At 36.7% G+C, this 24,625-nt stretch overlaps 1 protein-coding gene across 38 annotated transcripts in view; it reads left to right on the top strand.

Moving 5' to 3' along the window:
- LOC127498765 (adhesion G-protein coupled receptor G2-like) overlaps positions 1-24,625 on the top strand; it is a 210,597-nt gene that overhangs the window by 80,090 nt on the left and 105,882 nt on the right. For 4 of the 38 annotated variants that reach the window (XM_051868495.1, XM_051868489.1, XM_051868463.1 and 1 more), the window contains one exon: positions 7,181-7,271. The exons of 9 other annotated variants lie outside the window; for them this stretch is intronic. In XM_051868495.1, the coding sequence (XP_051724455.1) occupies positions 7,181-7,271 (91 nt within the window). Of the gene's footprint in view, positions 1-540; positions 4,650-4,726; positions 5,099-5,462; positions 5,580-5,665; positions 5,703-5,801; positions 5,903-6,093; positions 6,222-6,373; positions 6,614-7,180; positions 7,272-7,844; positions 8,129-9,240; positions 9,609-23,416; positions 23,696-23,779; positions 23,817-23,902; positions 24,004-24,625 lie in introns of those variants that run through there. 25 more of the 38 variants (XR_007925965.1, XR_007925966.1, XR_007925967.1 and 22 more) reach the window with 19 other exon arrangements.

Consider the following 24,625-nt stretch of genomic DNA (forward strand, 5'->3'; position numbering starts at 1 on the left):
ACTAACAATCCAACTACCAGTTTTGAACCATCTGTGACAACTAACAATCCAACTACCAGTTTCACACCATCTGAGACAACTAACAATCCAACTACCAGTTTCTTACAACATGAGGCAACTAACAATCCAACTACCAGTTTCACACCATCTGAGAAAACTAACAATCCAACTACCAGTTTCAAAACATCTGAGACGACTAACAATCCAACTACCAGTTTTGAACCATCTGTGACAACTAACAATCCAACTACCAGTTTCACACCATCTGAGACAACTAACAATCCAACTACCAGTTTCTTACAACATGAGGCAACTAACAATCCAACTACCAGTTTCACACCATCTGAGAAAACTAACAATCCAACTACCAGTTTCAAACCATCTGTGACAACTAACAATCCAACTACCAGTTTCAAACCATCTGAGAAGACTGACAATCCAACTACAAGTTTCACACCATCTGAGACAACTAACAATCCAACTACCAGTTCAATTAACAATCCAACTGCCAGTTTCCAACTATCTGAGACAACTAACAATCCAGCTACCAGTTTCATACAACATGAGACAACTAACAATCCAACTACCAGTTTCATACAACATGAGACAACTAACAATCCAACTACCAGTTTCACACCATCTGAGACAACTAACAATCCAACTACCAGTTTCACACCATCTGAGACAACTAATAATCCAACTACCAGTTTCACACCATCTGAGACAACTAATAATCCAACTACCAGTTTCACACCATCTGAGACAACTAATAATCCAACTACCAGTTTCACACCATCTGAGACAACTAACAATCCAACTACCAGTTCAATTAACAATCCAACAACCAGTTTCACACCATCTGAGACAACTAACAATCCAACTAACAGTTTCACATCATCTGAGACGACTAACAATCCAACTACCAGTTTCACACCATCTGAGACAACTAACAATCCAACTACAAGTTTCACACCATCTGAGACAACTAACAATCCAACTACAAGTTTCACACCATCTGAGACGACTAACAATCCAACTACCAGTTTCACACCATCTGAGACAACTAACAATCCAACTACCAGTTTTAAACCATCTGAGACGACTAACAATCCAACTGCAAGTTTCACACCATCTGAGACAACTAGCAATCCAACTACCAGTTTTAAACCATCTGAGACGACTAACAATCCAACTACCAGTTTCACACCATCTGAGACAACTAGCAATCCAACTACCAGTTCAATTAATAATCCAACTGCCAGTTTCAAACTATCTGAGACAACTACCAATCCAACTACAAGTTTCACACCATCTGAGACAACTAGCAATCCAACTACCAGTTCAATTAATAATCCAACTGCCAGTTTCAAACTATCTGAGACAACTAGCAATCCAACTACCAGTTTCACACCATCTGAGACAACTAACAATCCAACTACCAGTTTCAAACCATCTGTGACAACAAACAATCCAACTACCAGTTTCGAACCATCTGGGACAATAAACAATCCAACTACCAGTTCAATTAACAATCCAACTGCCAGTTTCCAACTATCTGAGACAACTAACAATCCAGCTACCAGTTTCATACAACATGAGACAACTAACAATCCAACTACCAGTTTCAAACCATCTGAGACAACTAACAATCCAACTACCAGTTTCACACCATCTGAGACAACTAATAATCCAACTACCAGTTTCATACAACATGAGACAACTAACAATCCAACTACCAGTTTCAAACCATCTGAGACAACTAACAATCCAACTACCAGTTTCACACCTTCTGAGACAACTAACAATCCAACTACCAGTTTCACACCACCTGGGATGACTAACAATCCAACTACCAGTTTCACACCATCTGAGACAACTAACAATCCAACTACCAGTTTCTTACAACATGAGGCAACTAACAATCCAACTATCAGTTTCACACCATCTGAGACAACTAACAATCCAACTACCAGTTTCACACCATCTGAGAAAACTAACAATCCAACTACCAGTTTTAAAACATCTGAGATGACTAACAATCCAACTACCAGTTTTAAAACATCTGAGACAACTAACAATCCAACTGCCAGTTTCAAACTATCTGAGACGACTGACAATCCAACTACTGGTTTCAAACCATCTGAGAAAATTATCAATCCAACTACCAGTTTTGAACCATCTGTGACAACTAACAATCCAACTACCAGTTTCAAACCATCTGTGACAACTAACAATCCAACTACCAGTTTCACACCATCTGAGACAACTAACAATCCAACTACCAGTTTCTTACAACATGAGGCAACTAACAATCCAACTACCAGTTTCACACCATCTGAGACGACTAACAATCCAACTACTAGTTTTAAAACATCTGAGACAACTAACAATCCAACTGCCAGTTTCAAACTATCTGAGACGACTGACAATCCAACTACAAGTTTCACACCATCTGAGACAACTAACAATCCAACTACCAGTTTCTTACAACATGAGGCAACTAACAATTCAACTACCAGTTTCTTACAACATGAGGCAACTAACAATCCAACTACCAGTTTCTTACAACATGAGGCAACTAACAATCCAACTACCAGTTTCACACCATCTGAGACAACTAACAATCCAACTACCAGTTTCTTACAACATGAGGCAACTAACAATCCAACTACCAGTTTCACACCATCTGAGAAAACTAACAATCCAACCACCAGTTTCAAAACATCTGTGACAACTAACAATCCAACTACCAGTTTCAAACCATCTGAGACGACTGACAATCCAACTACAAGTTTCACACCATCTGAGACAACTAACAATCCAACTACCAGTTTCTTACAACATGAGGCAACTAACAATTCAACTACCAGTTTCTTACAACATGAGGCAACTAACAATCCAACTACCAGTTTCTTACAACATGAGGCAACTAACAATCCAACTACCAGTTTCACACCATCTGAGACAACTAACAATCCAACTACCAGTTTCTTACAACATGAGGCAACTAACAATCCAACTACCAGTTTCACACCATCTGAGAAAACTAACAATCCAACCACCAGTTTCAAAACATCTGAGACGACTAACAATCCAACTACCAGTTTTGAACCATCTGTGACAACTAACAATCCAACTACCAGTTTCACACCATCTGAGACAACTAACAATCCAACTACCAGTTTCTTACAACATGAGGCAACTAACAATCCAACTACCAGTTTCACACCATCTGAGAAAACTAACAATCCAACTACCAGTTTTAAAACATCTGAGACGACTAACAATCCAACTACCAGTTTTGAACCATCTGTGACAACTAACAATCCAACTACCAGTTTCAAACCATCTGTGACAACTAACAATCCAACTACAAGTTTCACACCATCTGAGACAACTAACAATCCAACTACCAGTTTCGAACCATCTGGGACAATAAACAATCCAACTACCAGTTCAATTAACAATCCAACTGCCAGTTTCCAACTATCTGAGACAACTAACAATCCAGCTACCAGTTTCATACAACATGAGACAACTAACAATCCAACTACCAGTTTCAAACCATCTGAGACAACTAACAATCCAACTACCAGTTTCACACCATCTGAGACAACTAATAATCCAACTACCAGTTTCTTACAACATGAGGCAACTAACAATCCAACTACCAGTTTCACACCATCTGAGACAACTAACAATCCAACTACCCGTTTCACACCACCTGGGATGACTAACAATCCAACTGCCAGTTTCCAACTATCTGAGACAACTAACAATCCAGCTACCAGTTTCATACAACATGAGACAACTAACAATCCAACTACCAGTTTCAAACCATCTGAGACAACTAACAATCCAACTACCAGTTTCACACCATCTGAGACAACTAACAATCCAACTACCAGTTTCTTACAACATGAGGCAACTAACAATCCAACTATCAGTTTCACACCATCTGAGACAACTAACAATCCAACTACCAGTTTCACACCATCTGAGAAAACTAACAATCCAACTACCAGTTTTAAAACATCTGAGACGACTAACAATCCAACTACCAGTTTTAAAACATCTGAGACAACTAACAATCCAACTGCCAGTTTCAAACTATCTGAGACGACTGACAATCCAACTACTGGTTTCAAACCATCTGAGAAAATTATCAATCCAACTACCAGTTTCAAACCATCTGTGACAACTAACAATCCAACTACCAGTTTCACACCATCTGAGACGACTAACAATCCAACTACCAGTTTCAAACCATCTGTGACAACTAACAATCCAACTACCAGTTTCAAACCATCTGTGACAACTAACAATCCAACTACCAGTTTCTTACAACATGAGGCAACTAACAATTCAACTACCAGTTTCTTACAACATGAGGCAACTAACAATCCAACTACAAGTTTCAAACTATCTGAGACAACTAACAATCCAACTACCAATTTCACACCATCTGAGACAACTAACAATCCAACTACCAGTTTCACACCATCTGAGACAACTAACAATCCAACTACCAGTTTCAAACCATCTGTGACAACTAACAATTTAACTACCAATTTCCAACCACATAAGACAACTAACAATGAAACTGCAAGTTTCACACAATCTGAGACAACAGATCCATCAAAAGCATCGTAAGTGTTTGGTTACCAGTGACTTTTAAAATTAAAAGTCCATTACTAAATACAGAGTGACTAAATCCATTTTGCAGAGACACCTTGGACAATCTGGAGTCTACAATGGAGCAGATGGGAAAAAACAATATAAGCAACACACACATTGTCATTGGGGATGTTATTGGTCTTCTTCACACACAAGCCAATAACACAGAAACCAGAGACATGTGTTACTCTTCAGATCCGAACAGGATAGACGTAAGACATGAGAAACAATAAAAGGATGGTATGATTTCTCATTTATTATGATAATTCTTCTTTTTTCACAGGTTGTTGACTGTCATAGTGACCTGAAGACAGACATTCCCTGGTCTGTAAAGATTCCCAGTGAGGCCTTTAAAAAATCACGACTGGAAAACAATGGCAGGGCGTTACTTGGAGTTCTACGGTTCAAAAACATGGGAAAGGTACTTACAATTAAAAAATAAAAATTCCATGTTTGAACATTTTAAGGAATGTTTACCAGAGAGTTCACCAAAAAATTACAATTCTGTTATTATTACATTCAGTGAAACGCAAATATAATGACACAAATGTCTTGATCTCAGAAGAGCTGGACATTAGTACACTGTCATATTCACTACTATTATGAAGCTTCTATGGTGCTTTTATCCTCTTTGCAACTATGAATTGTTGCTTGAAAAGAGTTAAAAAAAAAAAAAAAAAAGTTCTATTTTTGTGTTCCAGTGAAAATATAACAGCATAAGAGACATTTTTGAGTGAACTTTTCGTTTAACTTTTTATTTGATTTGCTCTATTTTTTTTATTTAGGATGAAACTAAAAATTACACTGTTTTGAACAATGAGGTTTATGGAATAACGATGAGGGCCAATATCTCCAACCTTACCGACAATATAGAAATGTTCTTTTCTACACAGAAAGATCTGGTAATGAAGGTTTTGTTGTGAAAATTATTTTGTTATAATAATCAGACACTGTGAAAGCAAAATAAAAATCAAACATGTTCTTACAGGTCGGCGAGGCGTCCTGCAGTTCTTGGGATGGCAAAGGTAAATTTAATTGTATTGTATTGTATTGATCAATTCCCATTAACAATCCCAATTTATTTGATCTAATTAATTTCATTCATTGCTCTCTTTTCATTAAAGGAAATCTCACATGGACGACGTCCGGTTGTGAGACAGAAAAAATCAACAATAACACCATAAAGTGCTCATGTTCACATCTGACGTTCTTTGCAGTGCTGATGGTGAGAAGCTTCTCAGAGATTCATTCAAAGACTTCATGAAATCAATATCAGTCTTTTAGCTAGTGGACTTGTAATAGATGACTAAAGTCATACAAATAAAATGCATTTAAAATTGAAAGATCTGATTCTTGCTAATAAACAAGAATCAGTTTTAAAAGGGTTGTTTCTGTTGTGTTTCTCTGATCTCTCAGTCTCCTCAAGGTGAAAATGGAAACATCACAGCACCGTATGTGGATTCATTGAGCTTCATCACTTCTATTGGCTGTGGCATCTCCATGTTTTTTCTGTCCGTCGCTCTGTTCATGCATTTCCTCTTACGGTAGAGTATCTTAAAATATAACATATAGTTACTGTAAGTATTATAATTTCAAAGTTCTTTGACCAGTTGCTTTTGTTCATCTTTTGGATAAAAGTGTCTGCTAAATGCATAAATGCATGTTACAAATACAGGTTGTTTTTATATTTGAACAGGAAAGCCAAATCAAATCAGGCCACGAAGATCTTGATCAACATGTTTGTGGCTTTGTTTCTCCTGAATTTATCCTTTTTGTCAAACGAGAGCGTCGCCAACACAGAAGTCAAGGCTGCGTGTGTCCATGCTGACTACATTCACCTGGTTCTTCATTCAAGCTCTTCATATGTACTTATGGCTCATCAGACAGAACGTCACCATCACAAACTACGTGAGGAAGATCACCGTGTTCGGCTGGAGTGAGTTACATGAACAAAACACCTTTTATTGTGATACTTTAAGAACAGCAAAGACCAGCAAGTCAGACTGTAAACTCGAGTTCACCTGAGGAAAAAAAAAAAAAAAAAAAAATATATATATATATATATATATATATATTCTCAACTTTTATGGTGTTTTTGTCCTTTTCTTGAGCTGCTCCTTTAAGAGCATCTGAAAACTTAAAATCAATTTGTCTCCATCAGTGTTACTAAATATTTTATTCTTTATTTTGAATCAGTTTTACTGTAATTTTATATGTTCAGTTTTCATCTTAATTGTAGTTAAAGTTTAAAGTATTGTATTTGTAAGTTTTAAATATTTATATATTGGTGTTGTCATTTTTTAGTGTTTTTTAGGATTTTTTTAAAAAAATGTCTGTATAATTTTTCATTAATTTTTACTTTGGTTTTAGTTATTTGTTGCCTTGGTAACAAATTAAGTATGATTTTTATATGTTATGTTCAGTTAATGTTTATTTACAGTAACAATTTTTATGTTTTTGGTTTTAGTGAACTATAATAACCCTGGTCTCTGTGTGTTTTCAGCATTTCCGGCTCCTATAGTTGTAGCTGTTGTTTCTGTAGGAGGATATAAAACACTGATTATAAACACAACGTCTGGAACAACCACAAGAATGTACGTTGTTCTGATGTCACAAATGCATGAATTAAAGAGGACCTATTCTTTTTTTCATGTTTAACTAGTGTGTAATGCATGAAAAAGCTCTGCAAAGTTCCAGTTCTTCTCTATATCAGTGTCAGTGTTTCTGAACTCCTGAAACAACCTCCATTGTAGTTTTGAGATTTCTTCACAATATTCCTCATTTAAATAATTCATACGCAGTATAAAGGGGCGGGGCCTGGTTGAGTTAGTTAGTAGTGTGTTGAAACTGGCGGTTATGGTAAGGGGCGGGGCATTTCCCAAACACCAATCACAACACACTGCTCCAGCCGACCAATCGGAGCACATTGTGCTTTTCAGAAGGAGGGGCTTCATAGAGACAGGAACTAAACAGAGCGTTACTGACAGACTGGGAAGAGAGGAGCTGAACAATGGAGAATATGAGGAAAATAATCAACATTCAAGCAGGAAAACCTGTTCTGTAGAGCTCAAAAACAACATCAAGACTCTGTAAAAGGGCATAATAGGTCGTCTTTACTGAAGCTTTAAAGTTTCATGTCAACATTGTCTGTTTTCCTCTAATTATAGGTGCTGGATTACAGATCCTTTAATTCACTACATAGTGAACATTGGCTACTATGCTTTAATCTTCATCTTCACGGCAGGAATCTTCATCATGATCGTCACTAAGATTGTCCAAGCCCGACACATAAAAGCAGCTGACGGCAAGAGAAAGACGTTCAGAAAGCAGCTCATGATGGTGTTGAGTTTGTTCCTGCTCTTCGGCCTGACGTGGGCTGTGGCGTTCTTCAGTTATGGAGTGATGCTCATTCCCTCATATTACATCTTCACTGTGCTGAACTCATTTCAGGGTGAGAAACAATCACACGGGTCCTACATGGATGATTGTGTGCGATGAAAACATTTGGTTATGTTTTTCCTACAGATTTTAGCAATTTTTTAAAAATTAATTCAGGAGTGATTTTTTAAATTCAAAATTGTTTATTTTATATATATAATTAAAAAAAAAAAAAAATACTATTTTGAAATAATTTTACATTTTTTAAAAAATATTTATATATATATATATTTATCCATTCATTTATCCATTTTATTGTATTCTTTTTATTAGTTATATAAGGGGTTTTAATGGCAGCTATTATAATAATTAAAGGGTTAGTTCACCCAAAAATGAAAATTCTGTCATTAATTACTCACCCTCATGCCGTTCTACACCCGTAAGACCTTTGTTCATCTTCAGAACACAAATTAAGATATTGCTGATGAAATCCGATGGCTTAGTGAGGCCTCTATAGATAGCAAAGCTATTCAAACTCTCAAGGTCCATAAAGGTACTAAAACATATTTGAATCAGTTCATGTGAGTTCAGTGGTTCTATCTTAATATTATAAAGTGACAAGAATACTTTTTGTGCACCAAAAAAACTAAATAACGACTTTTCAACAATATCTAGTGATGGGCTGATTTCAAAACACTGCTTTATGAATCTTTTGTTTCGAATCAGTGATTTGGATCTCCTATCAAACGGCTAAACTGCTGAAATCACGTGACTTTGGCCCTCCGATCCACTGAATAGATTTGTAAAGCTCTGACGCAGTGTTTTGAAATCAGCCCATCACTAGATATTGCTGAAAAGTCGTTATTTTGTTTTTTTGGTGCACAAAATTATTCTTGTTGCTTTATAATATTAAGATAGAACCACTGAACTCACATGAACTGATTCAAACATGTTTTTAGTACCTTTATGGATCTTGAGAGTTTGAATGGCCTTGCTCTCAATGTAGGCCTCACTGAGCCATCGGATTTCAGCAAAAATATCTTAATTTGTGTTCCGAATTTGAATGAAGGTCTTACGGGTGTGTCACATTTAAAAAAATTATACAAATGACTTTAATGATATCTTGGATGTATTTGAATTAGATTAAATATGTTTCTCTTACGTTTGTCTGTTTGTTTTTTCCAGGGTTTTTCCTCTTCCTGTATTACTATCACATTCACAATGATGTAGCAGGAAGTTTCTCTGATGATCCAGAAAGCTCCAGCTTCACCACAACCATCATTCAGTCCAGCTTTACAGGTTGTTAAAATGGCTTACAAATAATTTCTGAAACTATGGCTCCTTTTCTCTAAACTCTACACACAGAACACACTAAACACACACACAACAACATGCAAAACATCACACATCTCTGGAAAAAGCAAACACTTAATTCACTGAACTGACTTGAGCTGAATAATGACAATATTGGCTTTATACAATCTGTATAGTTTAAAGCACTGTAGAAATTTCAGATTAATTTCAAATGAGGTACATTTACACTTTAAACAGAAATGCGGGTGGGGGGGAGGGTTGGGGTAATTTATTTCTTTTTTCGAAACATAAGAGTTTTGATTGAACAAATAAGGTATCAGTGTTTTCACACATGACTGTTGGGTGTAGGTAATCAGGAAATGATTGTGGCATTTAAATGGCAGTTTATCACAAGAGCTGTTAGTTCTGAGTGATGTGTCTAATGTAGAGAACTGTGTTTAACATTTTGCAAAAACTTTGTTTTACAATTGCGACCGAGTGTAAAGCAGTGAATGGTTTCACTGAGTACCACTTTTAGTGTGTAAGCAATTTAAAAAACTGTAATGCTGTGGAAAATATTTATAATCTAAGCATAATTAAGACAGAATGGTTACTTTGACTTTCTAAGACTGATTTGAACAGTTGTTGTTTAAAGGGAAACTGTAAATCAATTTTTCACCAAAACCAAATGTCACTTCTGAATGAGAGAGAACTGTTTAAAATGATGTATGTACATGTTGTTGTTAGAGGTTATTGTTATGTATGTACTGTTATTGTGGGAGGACTGAATTGTGCTGAATATTAGTGATGTTAGATTTATTGAGTGTTATAATCATCCTGCTGTCCTGTATGTTTCAGCATTTCAGAGAGACACAAACTGAATAGACATATACTGAACCTCTTTAAAAAACAAATTTACATCTTCAGAATGAAACTTAATTCACACGCCTGCGGGTTCAGATATTTGCTTGATCACTCACATGAATGTGGAACATATTTGGTTACTGAAAATGCAAGACACGAAAACACGGTGTCAAAATCAGATAATGACTTCTGCGTTATTTAACATGACTTTAATGTGTAATATCTCTGAGAGCCTCTCGTGTGATTGTAATGAAGCTGATAAAATGCACAAATAAAATTTAATCATGATGGACTTTCAGTGGCTTTTGTCAAACTTATAAACATGTGATTGTCATTCATTAGACAAGATATTGCCGCGAGTGCCATTTAATGTGAAGAAAGATTGTATTTTATTGTTTCTATGAAAAGTGGCAAAACCTGGCCTTTTTTTCCTGTATGGAAATAAAAATTTCTATATTGCAAAATAATCTAAATATTGTCTAATAAAGACTAGGTCATGCTTTCATTGGCATTTTTTATTGAATATAATGATTTATTTGCTATATTTATGTAGTTCTCTGTGAACAAATGTGTCTTGATAAACTGTAAACGAACACTGAAATTCACAGTTAAAGCACAACATAACATGATTTTCATGTATGCAAATCTATTGATGTCACTGTTTCAGTGTCTCTGAGCTGCGGATCATAATCGTACGGTTTCATATGTGAACGAATGAAACTCTCTCTCTCCTCTTGGACTGTAGACTTTCAAGTCAAGATTGTAATAAGAAAATGCTTTTAAAATTTACTACTAATACCTGTTGAAAAGAAAATTCAACTCTGTCAGGCTGTTTTTGGGAATTATGTATCAACAAAAGCAGAATTTGCAGTGGCTGATGATCGTCTGTTGTGCTTTACGCCAGATAAGTATGTTACTTTAAAAAATTTAAATAAAAAAAAAAAAAACAACAACAACAACAAAAAAACAACATGATTTTATTTGTTATCCATTCTTAAGTTCAAAGCTCTTCAAAAAGTATTTTTTCAACAAAATGTTGTCTTTGCTTTCAGGACAGTGCAAAGGTTGAAGGTTGTGAGTTTTTTGGTGGTGTTGTTCTTTTTCACAAACGAACAAATATACTGTCCACAAATTAGTGTTTCACTGTCCACTATAATTGATCACTGCTGTCATCACTGTTGGCAATGAACACCAAAAACAGATCCTAAAACACTTAAAGGGATAGTTCACTCAAAAATGAAAATTCTATCATCATTTACTCTCCCTCAAGTTGTTCCAAACCTGTATGAATTTCTTTCTTTTGCTGAACACAATATAAAATATTTTGAAGAATATGGGTAACCAGACAGTTGTGGGGCACCATTGACTTCCAAATTATGGGAAAAAAATACAATGGAAGTCAATGGTGCCCCACAACTGTTCAGAATCGCAGAAGTAAGCTATTTTCTTTGAATGTGCGAGCGAGACATTAGCTGCTATAGTTAAATAACTACAGTGTTGGGGAAAGTACCTTTTAAAAGTAATGCGTTACAATATTGTGTTACTTCCTTAAAAAGTAACTAATTGTTACTTAGTTACAGTGGGTACGGAAAGTATTCAGACCCCCTTAAATTTTTCACTCTTTGTTATATTGCAGCCATTTGCTAAAATCATTTAAGTTCATTTTTTTTCCTCATTAATGTACACACAGCACCCCATATTGACAGAAAAACACAGAATTGTTGACATTTTTGGAGATTTATTAAAAAAGAAAAATTGAAATATCACATGGTCCTAAGTATTCAGACCCTTTGCTGTGACACTCATATATTTAACTCAGGTGCTGTCCATTTCTTCTGATCATCCTTGAGATGGTTCTACACCTTCATTTGAGTCCAGCTGTGTTTGATTATACTGATTGGACTTGATTAGGAAAGCCACACACCTGTCTATATAAGACCTTACAGCTCACAGTGCATGTCAGAGCAAATGAGAATCATGAGGTCAAAGGAACTGCCTGAAGAGCTCAGAGACAGAATTGTGGCATGGCACAGATCTGGCCAAGGTTACAAAAAAATTTCTGCTGCACTTAAGGTTCCTAAGAGCACAGTGGCCTCCATAATCCTTAAATGGAAGACGTTTGGGACGACCAGAACCCTTCCTAGAGCTGGCCGTCCAGCCAAACTGAGCTATCGGGGGAGAAGATCCTTGGTGAGAGAGGTAAAGAAGAACCCAAAGATCACTGTGGCTGAGCTCCAGAGATGCAGTCAGGAGATGGGAGAAAGTTGTAGAAAGTCAACCATCACTGCAGCCCTCCACCAGTCGGGGCTTTATGGCAGAGTGGCCCGACGGAAGCCTCTCCTCACTGCAAGACACATGAAAGCCCGCATGGAGTTTGCTAAAGATGGTGAGAAATAAGATTCTCTGGTCTGATGAGACCAAGATAGAACTTTTTGGCCTTAATTCTAAGCGGTATGTGTGGAGAAAACCAGGCACTGCTCATCACCTGTCCAATACAGTCCCAACAGTGAAGCATGGTGGTGGCAGCATCATGCTGTGGGGGTGTTTTTCAGCTGCAGGGACAGGACGACTGGTTGCAATCGAGGGAAAGATGAATTCGGCCAAGTACAGGGATGATATCCTGGACGAAAACCTTCTCCAGAGTGCTCAGGACCTCAGACTGGGCCGAAGGTTTACCTTCCAACAAGACAATGACCCTAAGCACACAGCTAAAATAACGAAGGAGTGGCTTCACAACAACTCCGTGACTGCTCTTGAATGGCCCAGCCAGAGCCCTGACTTAAACCCAATTGAGCATCTCTGGAGAGACCTAAAAATGGCTGTCCACCAACGTTTACCATTCAACCTGACAGAACTGGAGAGGATCTGCAAGGAGGAATGGCAGAGGATCCCCAAATCCAGGTGTGAAAAACTTGTTGCATCTTTCCCAAAAAGACTCATGGCTGTATTAGATCAAAAGGGAGCTTCTACTAAATACTGAACAAAGGGTCTGAATACTTAGGACCATGTGATATTTCAGTTTTTCTTTTTTAATAAATCTGCAAAAATGTCAACAATTCTGTGTTTTTCTGTCAATATGGGGTGCTGTGTGTACATTAATGAGGAAAAAAAAATGAACATAAATGATTTTAGCAAATGGCTGCAATATAACAAAGAGTGAAAAATTTAAGGGGGTCTGAATACTTTCCGTACCCACTGTACATTTACGTTATTCTACTTTTGCATTATTTTTTCTCACCTGGGCTGGGCTTGCTTGTTTGTTTTTTAATAACAAAAACAAAAGTTCTATTTTTGGCAAATGTCAAGGCCCTTTCAAACCAAAAGTGAAATAAATAATCCTCAGGATGAAAGAATGCAAACTGATGTCTGTATAGTCGAACAAACCTTTCAAACAAATGCAGGAGAAGAAAGGATAAAACACTTCAGCAATAAAAACAAAATATGAATGCTTATCTAAAGTCATTTTTGCTTACTGGTATGGTTAAATTATATCACTGAATGTCGGCAGCAAAGACAGTGGTCAATAAAATGAGATTAAATACATAAAGGCCCGGTTTCACAGACAGGGCTTAGATTAAGCCAGGATTAGGCTTTAGTTTAATTAGAGCATTTCAGTAGCTTTTAGAAATGTGCTTTAGAAAAAACATTACTGGTGTACATCTTGAGACAAAACAATGGCAGTGAGTAAGATACGTCAGTGCAAGTTGCTTTCAGTTAAAAGAGTTCAAACATGCATTTTAGTCTAGGACTAGGCTTAAGCCTTGCTTGTGAAACCGGCGGAAAGAATATTTGTGTTATTTAACATTTAATTATTGGATGTTTGTGTAATATTCTGATGTTGCATTTTAAGCATAGAATGTAAAAGAGCAAAATCACTCAATCTTGATGAGTTTGTGGATATCTTTGCCAGAAATTGCAAGAACCGTAGGATTTACTGTAATTTGGAGACAAGTAAAATGTTAAGTCCCTTAGTAAATTTATATTGATTAGAAACACAATGATTTGTCACTTGCACAATCCACTTCGTCTTCCCATATAGCCTTGCAAAGACTCAAGGTTCTTTCTTTTTCTTTGTAAATAAAGTGCATTTTCAGCTGTCAGTGTCCAGAGATTTATAGACATATAGATTATAGATTTATAGATTTTTCTTTACAATGAGTCACTGGGTTTAATTAGTAGTTTAATTAATTAATTAATTTAGTTTATTTAATAATTAATTTACAATTTGGACACAGAAAATGGCGATAGTTTCTTTTTTTACATGCTACTTTCTATGTTGTTTCAATTTGTAACTTTTCTCTTTTTGTAATGTTACTTGACAACTGTTTTCTTAGGGCAAAAGACTGATTAGCCAAACAAAGGAATAAGCATAAAAAGTTTGAGAATATAGACAAAATAAGGGAAGACTGTCTACACTTTGTTCATGTGTGAAAGACTTGTTCATTTTGTTTAATGAGAGTCCCATAAGATTTTGCTGACTAAACTTTTTTCTGAAATTATCAGCATACATTTTTTCCATCTTTTGTATGGCACTGGAAATTCTGGACTTTAAATTCTTTGTGATTGCGATCTATAAATTCTGTAGAATTTGCTTTTGGTACAGCATGTGACAGGGGCTGTTTACACAACACGTTTTCAACTAAAAAACGTAATGTGTTTATGCGTTTTGGACGTTCATTTACATGACAGTGGCATTTGGGTGCCTGAAAACACAAACTTTTGAAAATGGGTTGCAAAGTGCAAGGTTTTGAAAACGGCCTCCATGTAAACAACAAACACGTGAATCTGTGAAAACTATGACGTCATGCACATGCATATTACATGTTCAGTCTATAGTGTTTCATTACCATCTAATGGCCTGCCAGCAGAATACAGTGTGGAAAACTCAAATAAAAAAATTCTCTGTTTTAAGCATATCGTTGTCGTGTAAACGACAGTCAGTAGAGATTTTTTATTTTTTTTGGCCACCCCAATGAAATCACTGAGTCTTACCTGGCCACCCCTGAAAAAACGTTCTGGCTACGTCCCTGCCAATATGCCAAAGTCAGCTTGAGCCTATGGATTTCAATTGGCATCTCTCTCATCTTCACCTGTATAGCTGATAATGAAGAGGCTCTAAAGACACCATCAACATACTCTCAAGGCTTGTGTTGAATAATGTCTATCTTTTGCTTTCGTCCACACGCAGTTGCTACATGACCATACATTTGTAGCATCCGAGCAGAGGAATATATGGCCGCACCATATAACCTACAAATCCAAGAAAGACTTTAGTCAGTAGCTTCTCTTTGTCAAATTGCAGTGACTGACAGACTATCCACCATTTCTTGATTTATAACAAATTTCAAGCCTCTAGCATTAATCACTAATGTCCTTGTAACATTCCTTTTTATTATTTCAACAGGTACATCATTAGGAACTCCAGAGTGTTGCCAACCGCCCTCAGATCGATGTAGGATTGAACTTAAAGAACTATTATTTATTTGTAATATTTATCTCGTTACACATATTCAGGTTACAAATAGTCACACAGATCTTACATTAAAAATAAGGCAGATACTGTATTCTTTGATAATTATGTTGGATTGTGTGTTATGGTCTCTTGAGGTTGTCTGAAAATCCCTCCTGTTACCTCTGGAGAGAGATGTAGAAATGCTACATATGAAGATACGTGCAGCGGTAAGTCGGTCTTAAAATTCATCAGTTTTTTCAGTTTCCTGTTTCCTGATTCACACCCACCAAACTTCGATTTCAAAATCAAGATAATTATCATTCAACATATAAGTAATCATATTTCTTAGTAAAAATGTAATAAAGTTAGTCCATTTTCATTCTATATGTTCTCCAGCTCTTGCTCACAATGATTTTGCTCCAGCATGTTCTCGCTTAGCATACACTGAAAGTCTCAAACGTTCTTTAATGTTATTTCTTGACCAAATGAATAGACAGGTGAACACGAATCTGCTTATTCTTCTCAGTTGTTATCTTTATTGTAGTGTTAATAATGTTAATAATTAATATGTGAAATAAGATAAACATGCATGCTGAAATTACAATTCATTTATTGGTTAATAAATAACACATTATAAGATCACTTTAATCTTTGAGACTCAATTACACAGATATATAACTAAAATCCATCTCTTATTTATTTCTTTTTGTTAAAGGGACAGAAGGAAGCAAATACATTCAGCAAATTAATGGGAGTGAATGGATGTGTGTCAACTGCAGTCTGCATTTTAATGGGAGTGAATGGATGTGTGTCATGTGTGTTGATGAAAGATCAACTACTGTCACACCACTGTCACAGACCACCACTTACAATCCAGCTACCAGTTTCGAAACATCTGTGACAACTAACAATCCATCTACCAGTTTCAAACCATCTGAGACAACTAACAATCCAACTACCAGTTTCAAACCATCTGTGACAACTGACAATCCATCTACCAGTTTCAAGCCATCTGAGAAAACTAACAATCCAGCTACCAGTTTCAAACCATCTGTGACAACTAACGATCCAACTACCAGTTTCAAACCATCTATGACAACTAACATTCTAAGTACGAGTTTCAAACCATCTGTGACAACTAACGTTCCAACTACGAGTTTCAAACCATCTGTGACAACTAACAATCCATCTACGAGTTTCAAACCATCTGTGACAACTAACAATCCAGCTACCAGTTTCAAACCATCTGTGACAACTAACATTCTAAATACGAGTTTCAAACCATCAATGACAACTAACAATCCAACTACGAGTTTCAAACCATCTGTGACAAGTAACAATCCAACTACGAGTTTCAAACCATCTGTGACAACTAACGTTCCAACTACCAGTTTCAAACCATCTGTGACAACTAACAATCCATCTACTAGTTTCAAACCATCTGTAACAACTAACACTCCATCTACCAGTTTCAAACCATCTGTGACAACTAACAATCCATCTACTAGTTTCAAACCATCTGTAACAACTAACAATCCAGCTACCAGTTTCAAGCCATCTGAGAAAACTAACAATCCAACTACCAGTTTCAAGCCATCTGAGAAAACTAACAATCCATCTACCAGTTTCAAACCATCTGAAACAATTAACAATCCAACTACCAGTTCAACTAACAATCCAACTACAAGTGTCAAACCATCTGTGGCAACTAACAATCCATCTACCAGTTTCAAACCATCTGTGACAACTAACAATCCATCTACCAGTTTCAAACCATCTGTGACAACTAACAATCCATCTACTAGTTTCAAACCATCTGTGACAACTAACAATCCAACTACTAGTTTCAAACCATCTATGACAACTAACAATCCAGCTACCAGTTTCAAACCATCTGTAACAACTAACAATCCATCTACCAGTTTCAAACCATCTGTAACAACTAACAATCTATCTACTAGTTTCAAACTATCTGTGGCAACTAACAATCCATCTACCAGTTTCAAACCATCTGTAACAACTAACAATCCATCTACTAGTTTCAAACCATCTGTAACAACTAACAATCCAGCTACCAGTTTCAAACCATCTGTGACAACTAACAATCCAACTACGAGTTTCAAATCATCTTTGACAACTAACAATCCAGCTACCAGTTTCAAACCATCTGTGACAACTAACGATCCAACTACCAGTTTCAAACCATCTATGACAACTAACATTCTAAGTACGAGTTTCAAACCATCTGTGACAACTAACGTTCCAACTACGAGTTCCTTACAAAATGCCAACCTTTGTGGACAACTAACGTTCCCATCTACCAGTTTCAAACCATCTGTGACAACTAACAATCCTATCTACTAGTTTCCATAACCATCTGTGACAACTAACAATCCAGTCTACCGAGTTTCACACCATCTGTGACAACTAACAATCCCAACTAGTTTCAAACGATCGGTGACAACTAACAATCCATCTACCTAGTTTCAAACAATCTGTGACTACTACAATCCAACTACGAGTTTCAAACCCATCTGTCGGACAATAAAATCCATCTTACTAGTTTTCAAACCATCTGAGACAACTAAATCAATCCATCTACTAGTTCAATACCATCTGTACAACGTAAACAATCCAACCTACTAGATTCAAACCATCTGTGACAACTAACAGATCCACTACTACGAGTTTCCAACCATCTGTGACAACTAAAGATCCAAGCTACCTAGTTTCAACCATCTGTGACAACTAACAAGCCAACTACGAGTTTTCAAACCATCTTTGACAACTAACAATCCAACTACCGAGTTTCAAACCATCTGTGACAACTAACATCCAACTACGAGTTTCAAACCATCCTGTCGACAACTAACAATCCAATAACGAGTTTCAAACCCATCTGTGACAACTAACAATCCAAGCTACGAGTTTCAAATCATCTGTGACAACTAACAATCCAACTACGAGTTTCAAACCATCTGTGACAACTAACAATCACAGCTAACAGTTTCAAACCATCTGTAACAACCTAACAATCCATCTATCTAGTTTTCTAACCATCGGTAATCAAGCTAACAATCCTATCTACTAGATTCAAACCTATCTGTGGACAACTAGCAATCCATCTACTAGTTTCAAACATCTGTACCAACTAACAATCCCATCTACCTAGTTTCAGACATCTGTCACCAACTAACACTCTAGCCTACAGTTTCTAAACATCTTGTGGCAACTAACAATCCACATACCGAGTTTCAAATCCATCTTTGACAACTAACAATCCAAGCTACGAGTTTCAAACCATCAGAGACAACTAACGATCCAACTACGAGTTTCAAACCAATCTATGACAACTACAATCCTAAGCTAGCAGTATTTCAACCAATCTGTGACAACTACCGATCCACTACGAGTTTCAAACCATCTGTGACAAATAACAATCCCATCTACCAGGTTCAAACCATCTGTGACAACTAACAATCCCAACGAACTAGTTTCAAACCACTGTGACAACTAACAATCCATCTACTAGTTTCAATCCATCTGTGACAACTAACAATCCAACTACAGTTTCAAACCATCTGTGACAACTAACGATCAACTACGATTTCAAACCATCTGGGAACAACTAACTGATCCCAGTCTACCAGTTTCAAACCATCTGGAGACAAGCTAACAATCCAATCAACTAGTTTCAAACCATCTGTGACAACTAAACAATCCAATACAGAGTTTCATATCCATCTGTGACAACTAACATTCCAAATACGAGTTTCAAAACCATCTGTGACAACTAACAATCCATCTACGAGTTTCAAACATCTGTGACAACTAACAATCCATCTACTAGTTTCAAAACCATCTGTGACAACTAACAATCCAACTACCTAGTTTCAAACCATCGTGACAACTAACAATCCATCTACTAGTTTCAAACATCCTGTGACAACTAACAATCCATCTACTAGTTTCAACCATCTGTGACAACTAACAATCCAACTACTAGTTTCAAACCATCTGTGACCAACTAACAATCCAGCTACCAGTTTCAAACCATCTGTGACAACTAACCATTCCTAAATACGAGTTTCAAACCATCAATGACAACTAACAATCAACTACGAGTTTCAAACACTGTGACAACTAACAATCCAGCTACTAGTTTCAAACCATCTGTGACAACTAACAATCCCAAGCTACTAGTTTCAAACCATCTGTGGACAACTAACAATCTCACTACCCGAGTTTCACACCATCAGTGACAACTAACAATCTAATACGAGTTTCAAACCATCAGTTGACAACTGTAACAATCCATCTACGGTTCTAACCATCTGTGGACAACTAACGATCATCCCAGTTTCAAACATCTGTGCAATAAATCCATCTACCTAGGTTTCAAACCATCTGTGACACTAACATCCATCTACCTAGTTTCAAACCATTCTGTGACAACTAACAATCCACTACTAGTTTCAAATCCATCTGGGACAACTACCAATCCATCTACTAGTTTCAAACCATCTGTGACAACTAACAATCCATCTACTAGTTTCAAACCATCTGTAACAACTAAACAATCCATCTACTAGTTTCAAACCATCTGTGACAACGAACGATCCAACTACCGAGTTTCAAACCATCTGGGAAACAACTAACATTCCATCTACTAGTTTCAAACCATCTGTAACAACTAACAATCCATCTACTAGTTTCAAACCATCTGTGACAACTAACGTTCCAACTACGAGTTTCAAACCATCTGTCACAAATAATGATCCAGTAACAAGTTTCAAACCATCTGAGACAACTAACACTCCAACTACGAGTTTCAAACCATCTTTGACAACTAACAATCCAACTACCAGTTTCAAACCATCTGAGACAACTAACAATCCAGCTACCAGTTTCAAACCATCTGAGACAACTAACAATCCAGCTACCAGTTTCAAACCATCTGAGACAGCTAACAATCCAGCTACCAGTTTCAAACCATCTGAGACAACTAACAATCCAGCTACCAGTTTCAAACCATCTGAGACAACTAACAATACAGCTACCAGTTTCATACACCATGAGACAACTAACGATTCAGCAACCAGTTTCAAACCATCTGAGACAACTAACAATCCAGCTAATAGTTTCATAAAACATGAGACAACTAACTATCCAGCTACCAGTTTCAAACCATCTGAGACAACTAGTAATCCAGTTACCAGTTTCAAACCATCTGAGACAACTAACGATCCAGCAACCAGTTTCAAACCATCTGAGACAACTAACAATCCAGCTATGAGTTTCAAACCATCTGAGACAACTAGTAATCCAGCTACCAGTTTCAAACCATCTGAGACAACTAACGATCCAGCAACCAGTTTCAAACCATCTGAGACAACTAACAATCCAGCTACCAGTTTCATACAACATGAGACAACTAACGATCCAGCAACCAGTTTCAAACCATCTGAGACAACTAACGATCCAGCTACCAGTTTCATACAACATGAGACAACTAACGATCCAGCAACCAGTTTTAAACCATCTGAGACAACTAACAATCCAAATAAGAGTTTCAAACCATCTGTGACAACTAACGATCCAGCTACCAGTTTCAAACCATCTGAGACAACTAACAATACAGCTACCAGTTTCAAACCATCCGAGACAACTAACAATACAGCTACCAGTTTCAAACCATCCGAGACAACTAACAATCCAGCTACCAGTTTCAAACCATCCGAGACAACTAACAATGCAGCTACCAGTTTCAAACCATCCGAGACAACTAACAATCCAGCTACCAGCTTCAAACCATCTGAGACAACTAAAAATCCAGCTACCAGTTTCAAACCATCTGAGACAGCTAACAATCCAGCTACCAGTTTCAAACCATCTGAGACAACTAACAATCCAGCTACCAGTTTCAAACCATCTGAGACAGCTAACAATCCAGCTACCAGTTTCAAACCATCTGAGACAGCTAACAATCCAGCTACCAGTTTCAAACCATCTGAGACAACTAACAATCCAGCTACCAGTTTCAAACCATCTGAGACAACTAGTAATCCAGCTACCAGTTTCAAACCATCTGAGACAACTAACAATACAGCTACCAGTTTCATACACCATGAGACAACTAACGATTCAGCAACCAGTTTCAAACCATCTGAGACAACTAACAATCCAGCTAATAGTTTCATAAAACATGAGACAACTAACGATCCAGCTACCAGTTTCAAACCATCTGAGACAACTAACAATCCAGCTAATAGTTTCATAAAACATGAGACAACTAACTATCCAGCTACCAGTTTCAAACCATCTGAGACAACTAACGATCCAGCAACCAGTTTCAAACCATCTGAGACAACTAACAATCCAGCTATGAGTTTCAAACCATCTGAGACAACTAGTAATCCAGCTACCAGTTTCAAACCATCTGAGACAACTAACGATCCAGCAACCAGTTTCAAACCATCTGAGACAACTAACAATCCAGCTACCAGTTTCATACAACATGAGACAACTAACGATCCAGCAACCAGTTTCAAACCATCTGAGACAACTAACGATCCAGCTACCAGTTTCATACAACATGAGACAACTAACGATCCAGCAACCAGTTTTAAACCATCTGAGACAACTAACAATCCAAATAAGAGTTTCAAACCATCTGTGACAACTAACGATCCAGCTACCAGTTTCAAACCATCTGAGACAACTAACAATCCAACTACCAGTTTTAAACCATCTGAGACAACTAACAATACAGCTACCAGTTTCACATCATCCGAGACAACTAACAATCCAACTAACAGTTTTAAACCATCTGAGACAACTAACAATCCAGCTACCAGCTTCAAACCATCTGTGACAACTAACAATACAGCTACCAGTTTCAAATCATCCGAGACAACTAACAATCCAACTAACAGTTTTAAACCATCTGAGACAACTAACAATCCAGCTACCAGTTTCACACCACCTGGGACGACTAACAATCCAACTACAGTTGATCTAAAAGACAAGGATGGATTTATTAATCCCTCAAAAGCATCGTAAGTGTGTGATTACCAGTGACTTTTATAAAACTCTTATCACAGAATACAGAGTGATTATTCAATTTTGCAGAGACACCTTGGACAATCTGGAGTCTATAATGGAGCAGATGGAAAAAAACAATACAAGCAACACACAGATTGTCATTGGGGATATTATCGGTCTTCTTCACATACAAGCCAATAACACAGAAACCAGAGACATGTGTTACTCTTCAGATCCAAACAGCATAGACGTAAGACTTGAGAAACTTTAAAACATGGTATGATTCCTCATTTATTATGATAATTCTTCTTTTTTCACAGTTTGCTGACTGTCAAAGTGACCTGAAGACAGACATTCCCTGGTCTGTAAAGATTCCCAGTGAGGCCTTTAATAAGTCACGTCTGGAAAACAATGGCAGGGCGTTACTTGGAGTTCTACGGTTCAAAAACATGGGAAAGGTACTTACAATTAAAAAATAAAAATTCCATGTTTGAACATTTTAAGGAATGTTTACCAGAGAGTTCACCCAAAAATTACAATTCTGTCAGTATTATATATTCAGTGAAACGCAAAGCCAATTTTTTTCCACTAATCTGTTTTCCATCATGACACAAATCTCTTGAGCTCAGAAGAGCTGGACATTAGTACACTGTCATATTCACTAGTATTATGGTGCTTCTATGGTGTTTTTATCCTTTTTGCAATTATGAATTCTTGTTTGAAAAGAGTTAAAAAATTCTATTTTTTGTGTTCCAGTGAAAATATAACAGCATAACAGACATTTTTGGGTGAACTTTAATTTTTATTATTATTTTTTTTCTATTGTACTATTCACACACTTTTTTATTTGATTTTCTCTATTTCTTATTTAGGAATGAAACTAAAAATTACACTGTTTTGAACAATGAGGTTTATGGAATAACGATGGGCGCCAACATCTCCAACCTTACCAACAATATAGAAATGTTCTTTAAACAGAAAGATCTGGTAATGAAGGTTTTGTTGTGAAACATTTTGTTATAATAATCAGACACTGTGAAAGCAAAATAAAAATCAAACATGTTCTTACAGGTCGGTGAGGCGTCCTGCAGTTCTTGGGATGGCAAAGGTAAATTCACTTATGGCTGTATTGATCAGTTCCCATCAAGTTATTTTATATAATTAATTTCATTCGTCACTCTCTTTTCATCAAAGGAAATCTTACATGGACGACGTCCGGCTGTGAGACAGTAAAAATCGACAGTAACACCATAAAGTGCTCGTGTTCACATCTGACGTTCTTTGCAGTGCTGATGGTGAGAAGCTTCTCAGAGTTTCATTCAAAGACCCCATGAAATCAATATCAGTCTTTTAGCTAGTGGACTTGTAAAAGATGACTAAAGAAATCAAATAAATAATACACATTAAAAATTGATCAGAGGCCATAAAGATCAGGGGCCATATTCACAAAACATTTCATCTTACCACTACGAGTTCTCCTAAATAGCAGTAAAAGTTTATATCTAAGATTTTTTTCTTAAAACCTATTCACAAAGCTACTGAGACCTACTTTTACTAAGGAATAGAGAGAAGTCTTAAGCTAAGAGAAAAGGCGGGGTTGACCTCTTTGCAATGGATGATGTCAACACGCTTACTAACTATGCACACAGTGATTGGCCGATGGGGGAGTGGTTACATGTCTGCATCTCAAGAGATTGCAGAATTCAAGCGACAAATTAATCAGCTCAAGAGGAGGCATAAATATACACAGCCGACACACCTAATTACTTCGACACAACCCTTGCGAAAAAGAAGTATACTTCAAGTTCATTTTATGGAGTATACTTAAGTAATGTTCAAGTATATCTTTAAGTATATTTTTTGTAGTAAGTATACTAATATCAATGTGTACTAGTAGTAAACTTGTAAGTGTACTAT

Source organism: Ctenopharyngodon idella, chromosome 17 (genome assembly GCF_019924925.1).
Source record: "Ctenopharyngodon idella isolate HZGC_01 chromosome 17, HZGC01, whole genome shotgun sequence".
Taxonomy (NCBI): Eukaryota; Metazoa; Chordata; class Actinopteri; order Cypriniformes; family Xenocyprididae; genus Ctenopharyngodon; species Ctenopharyngodon idella.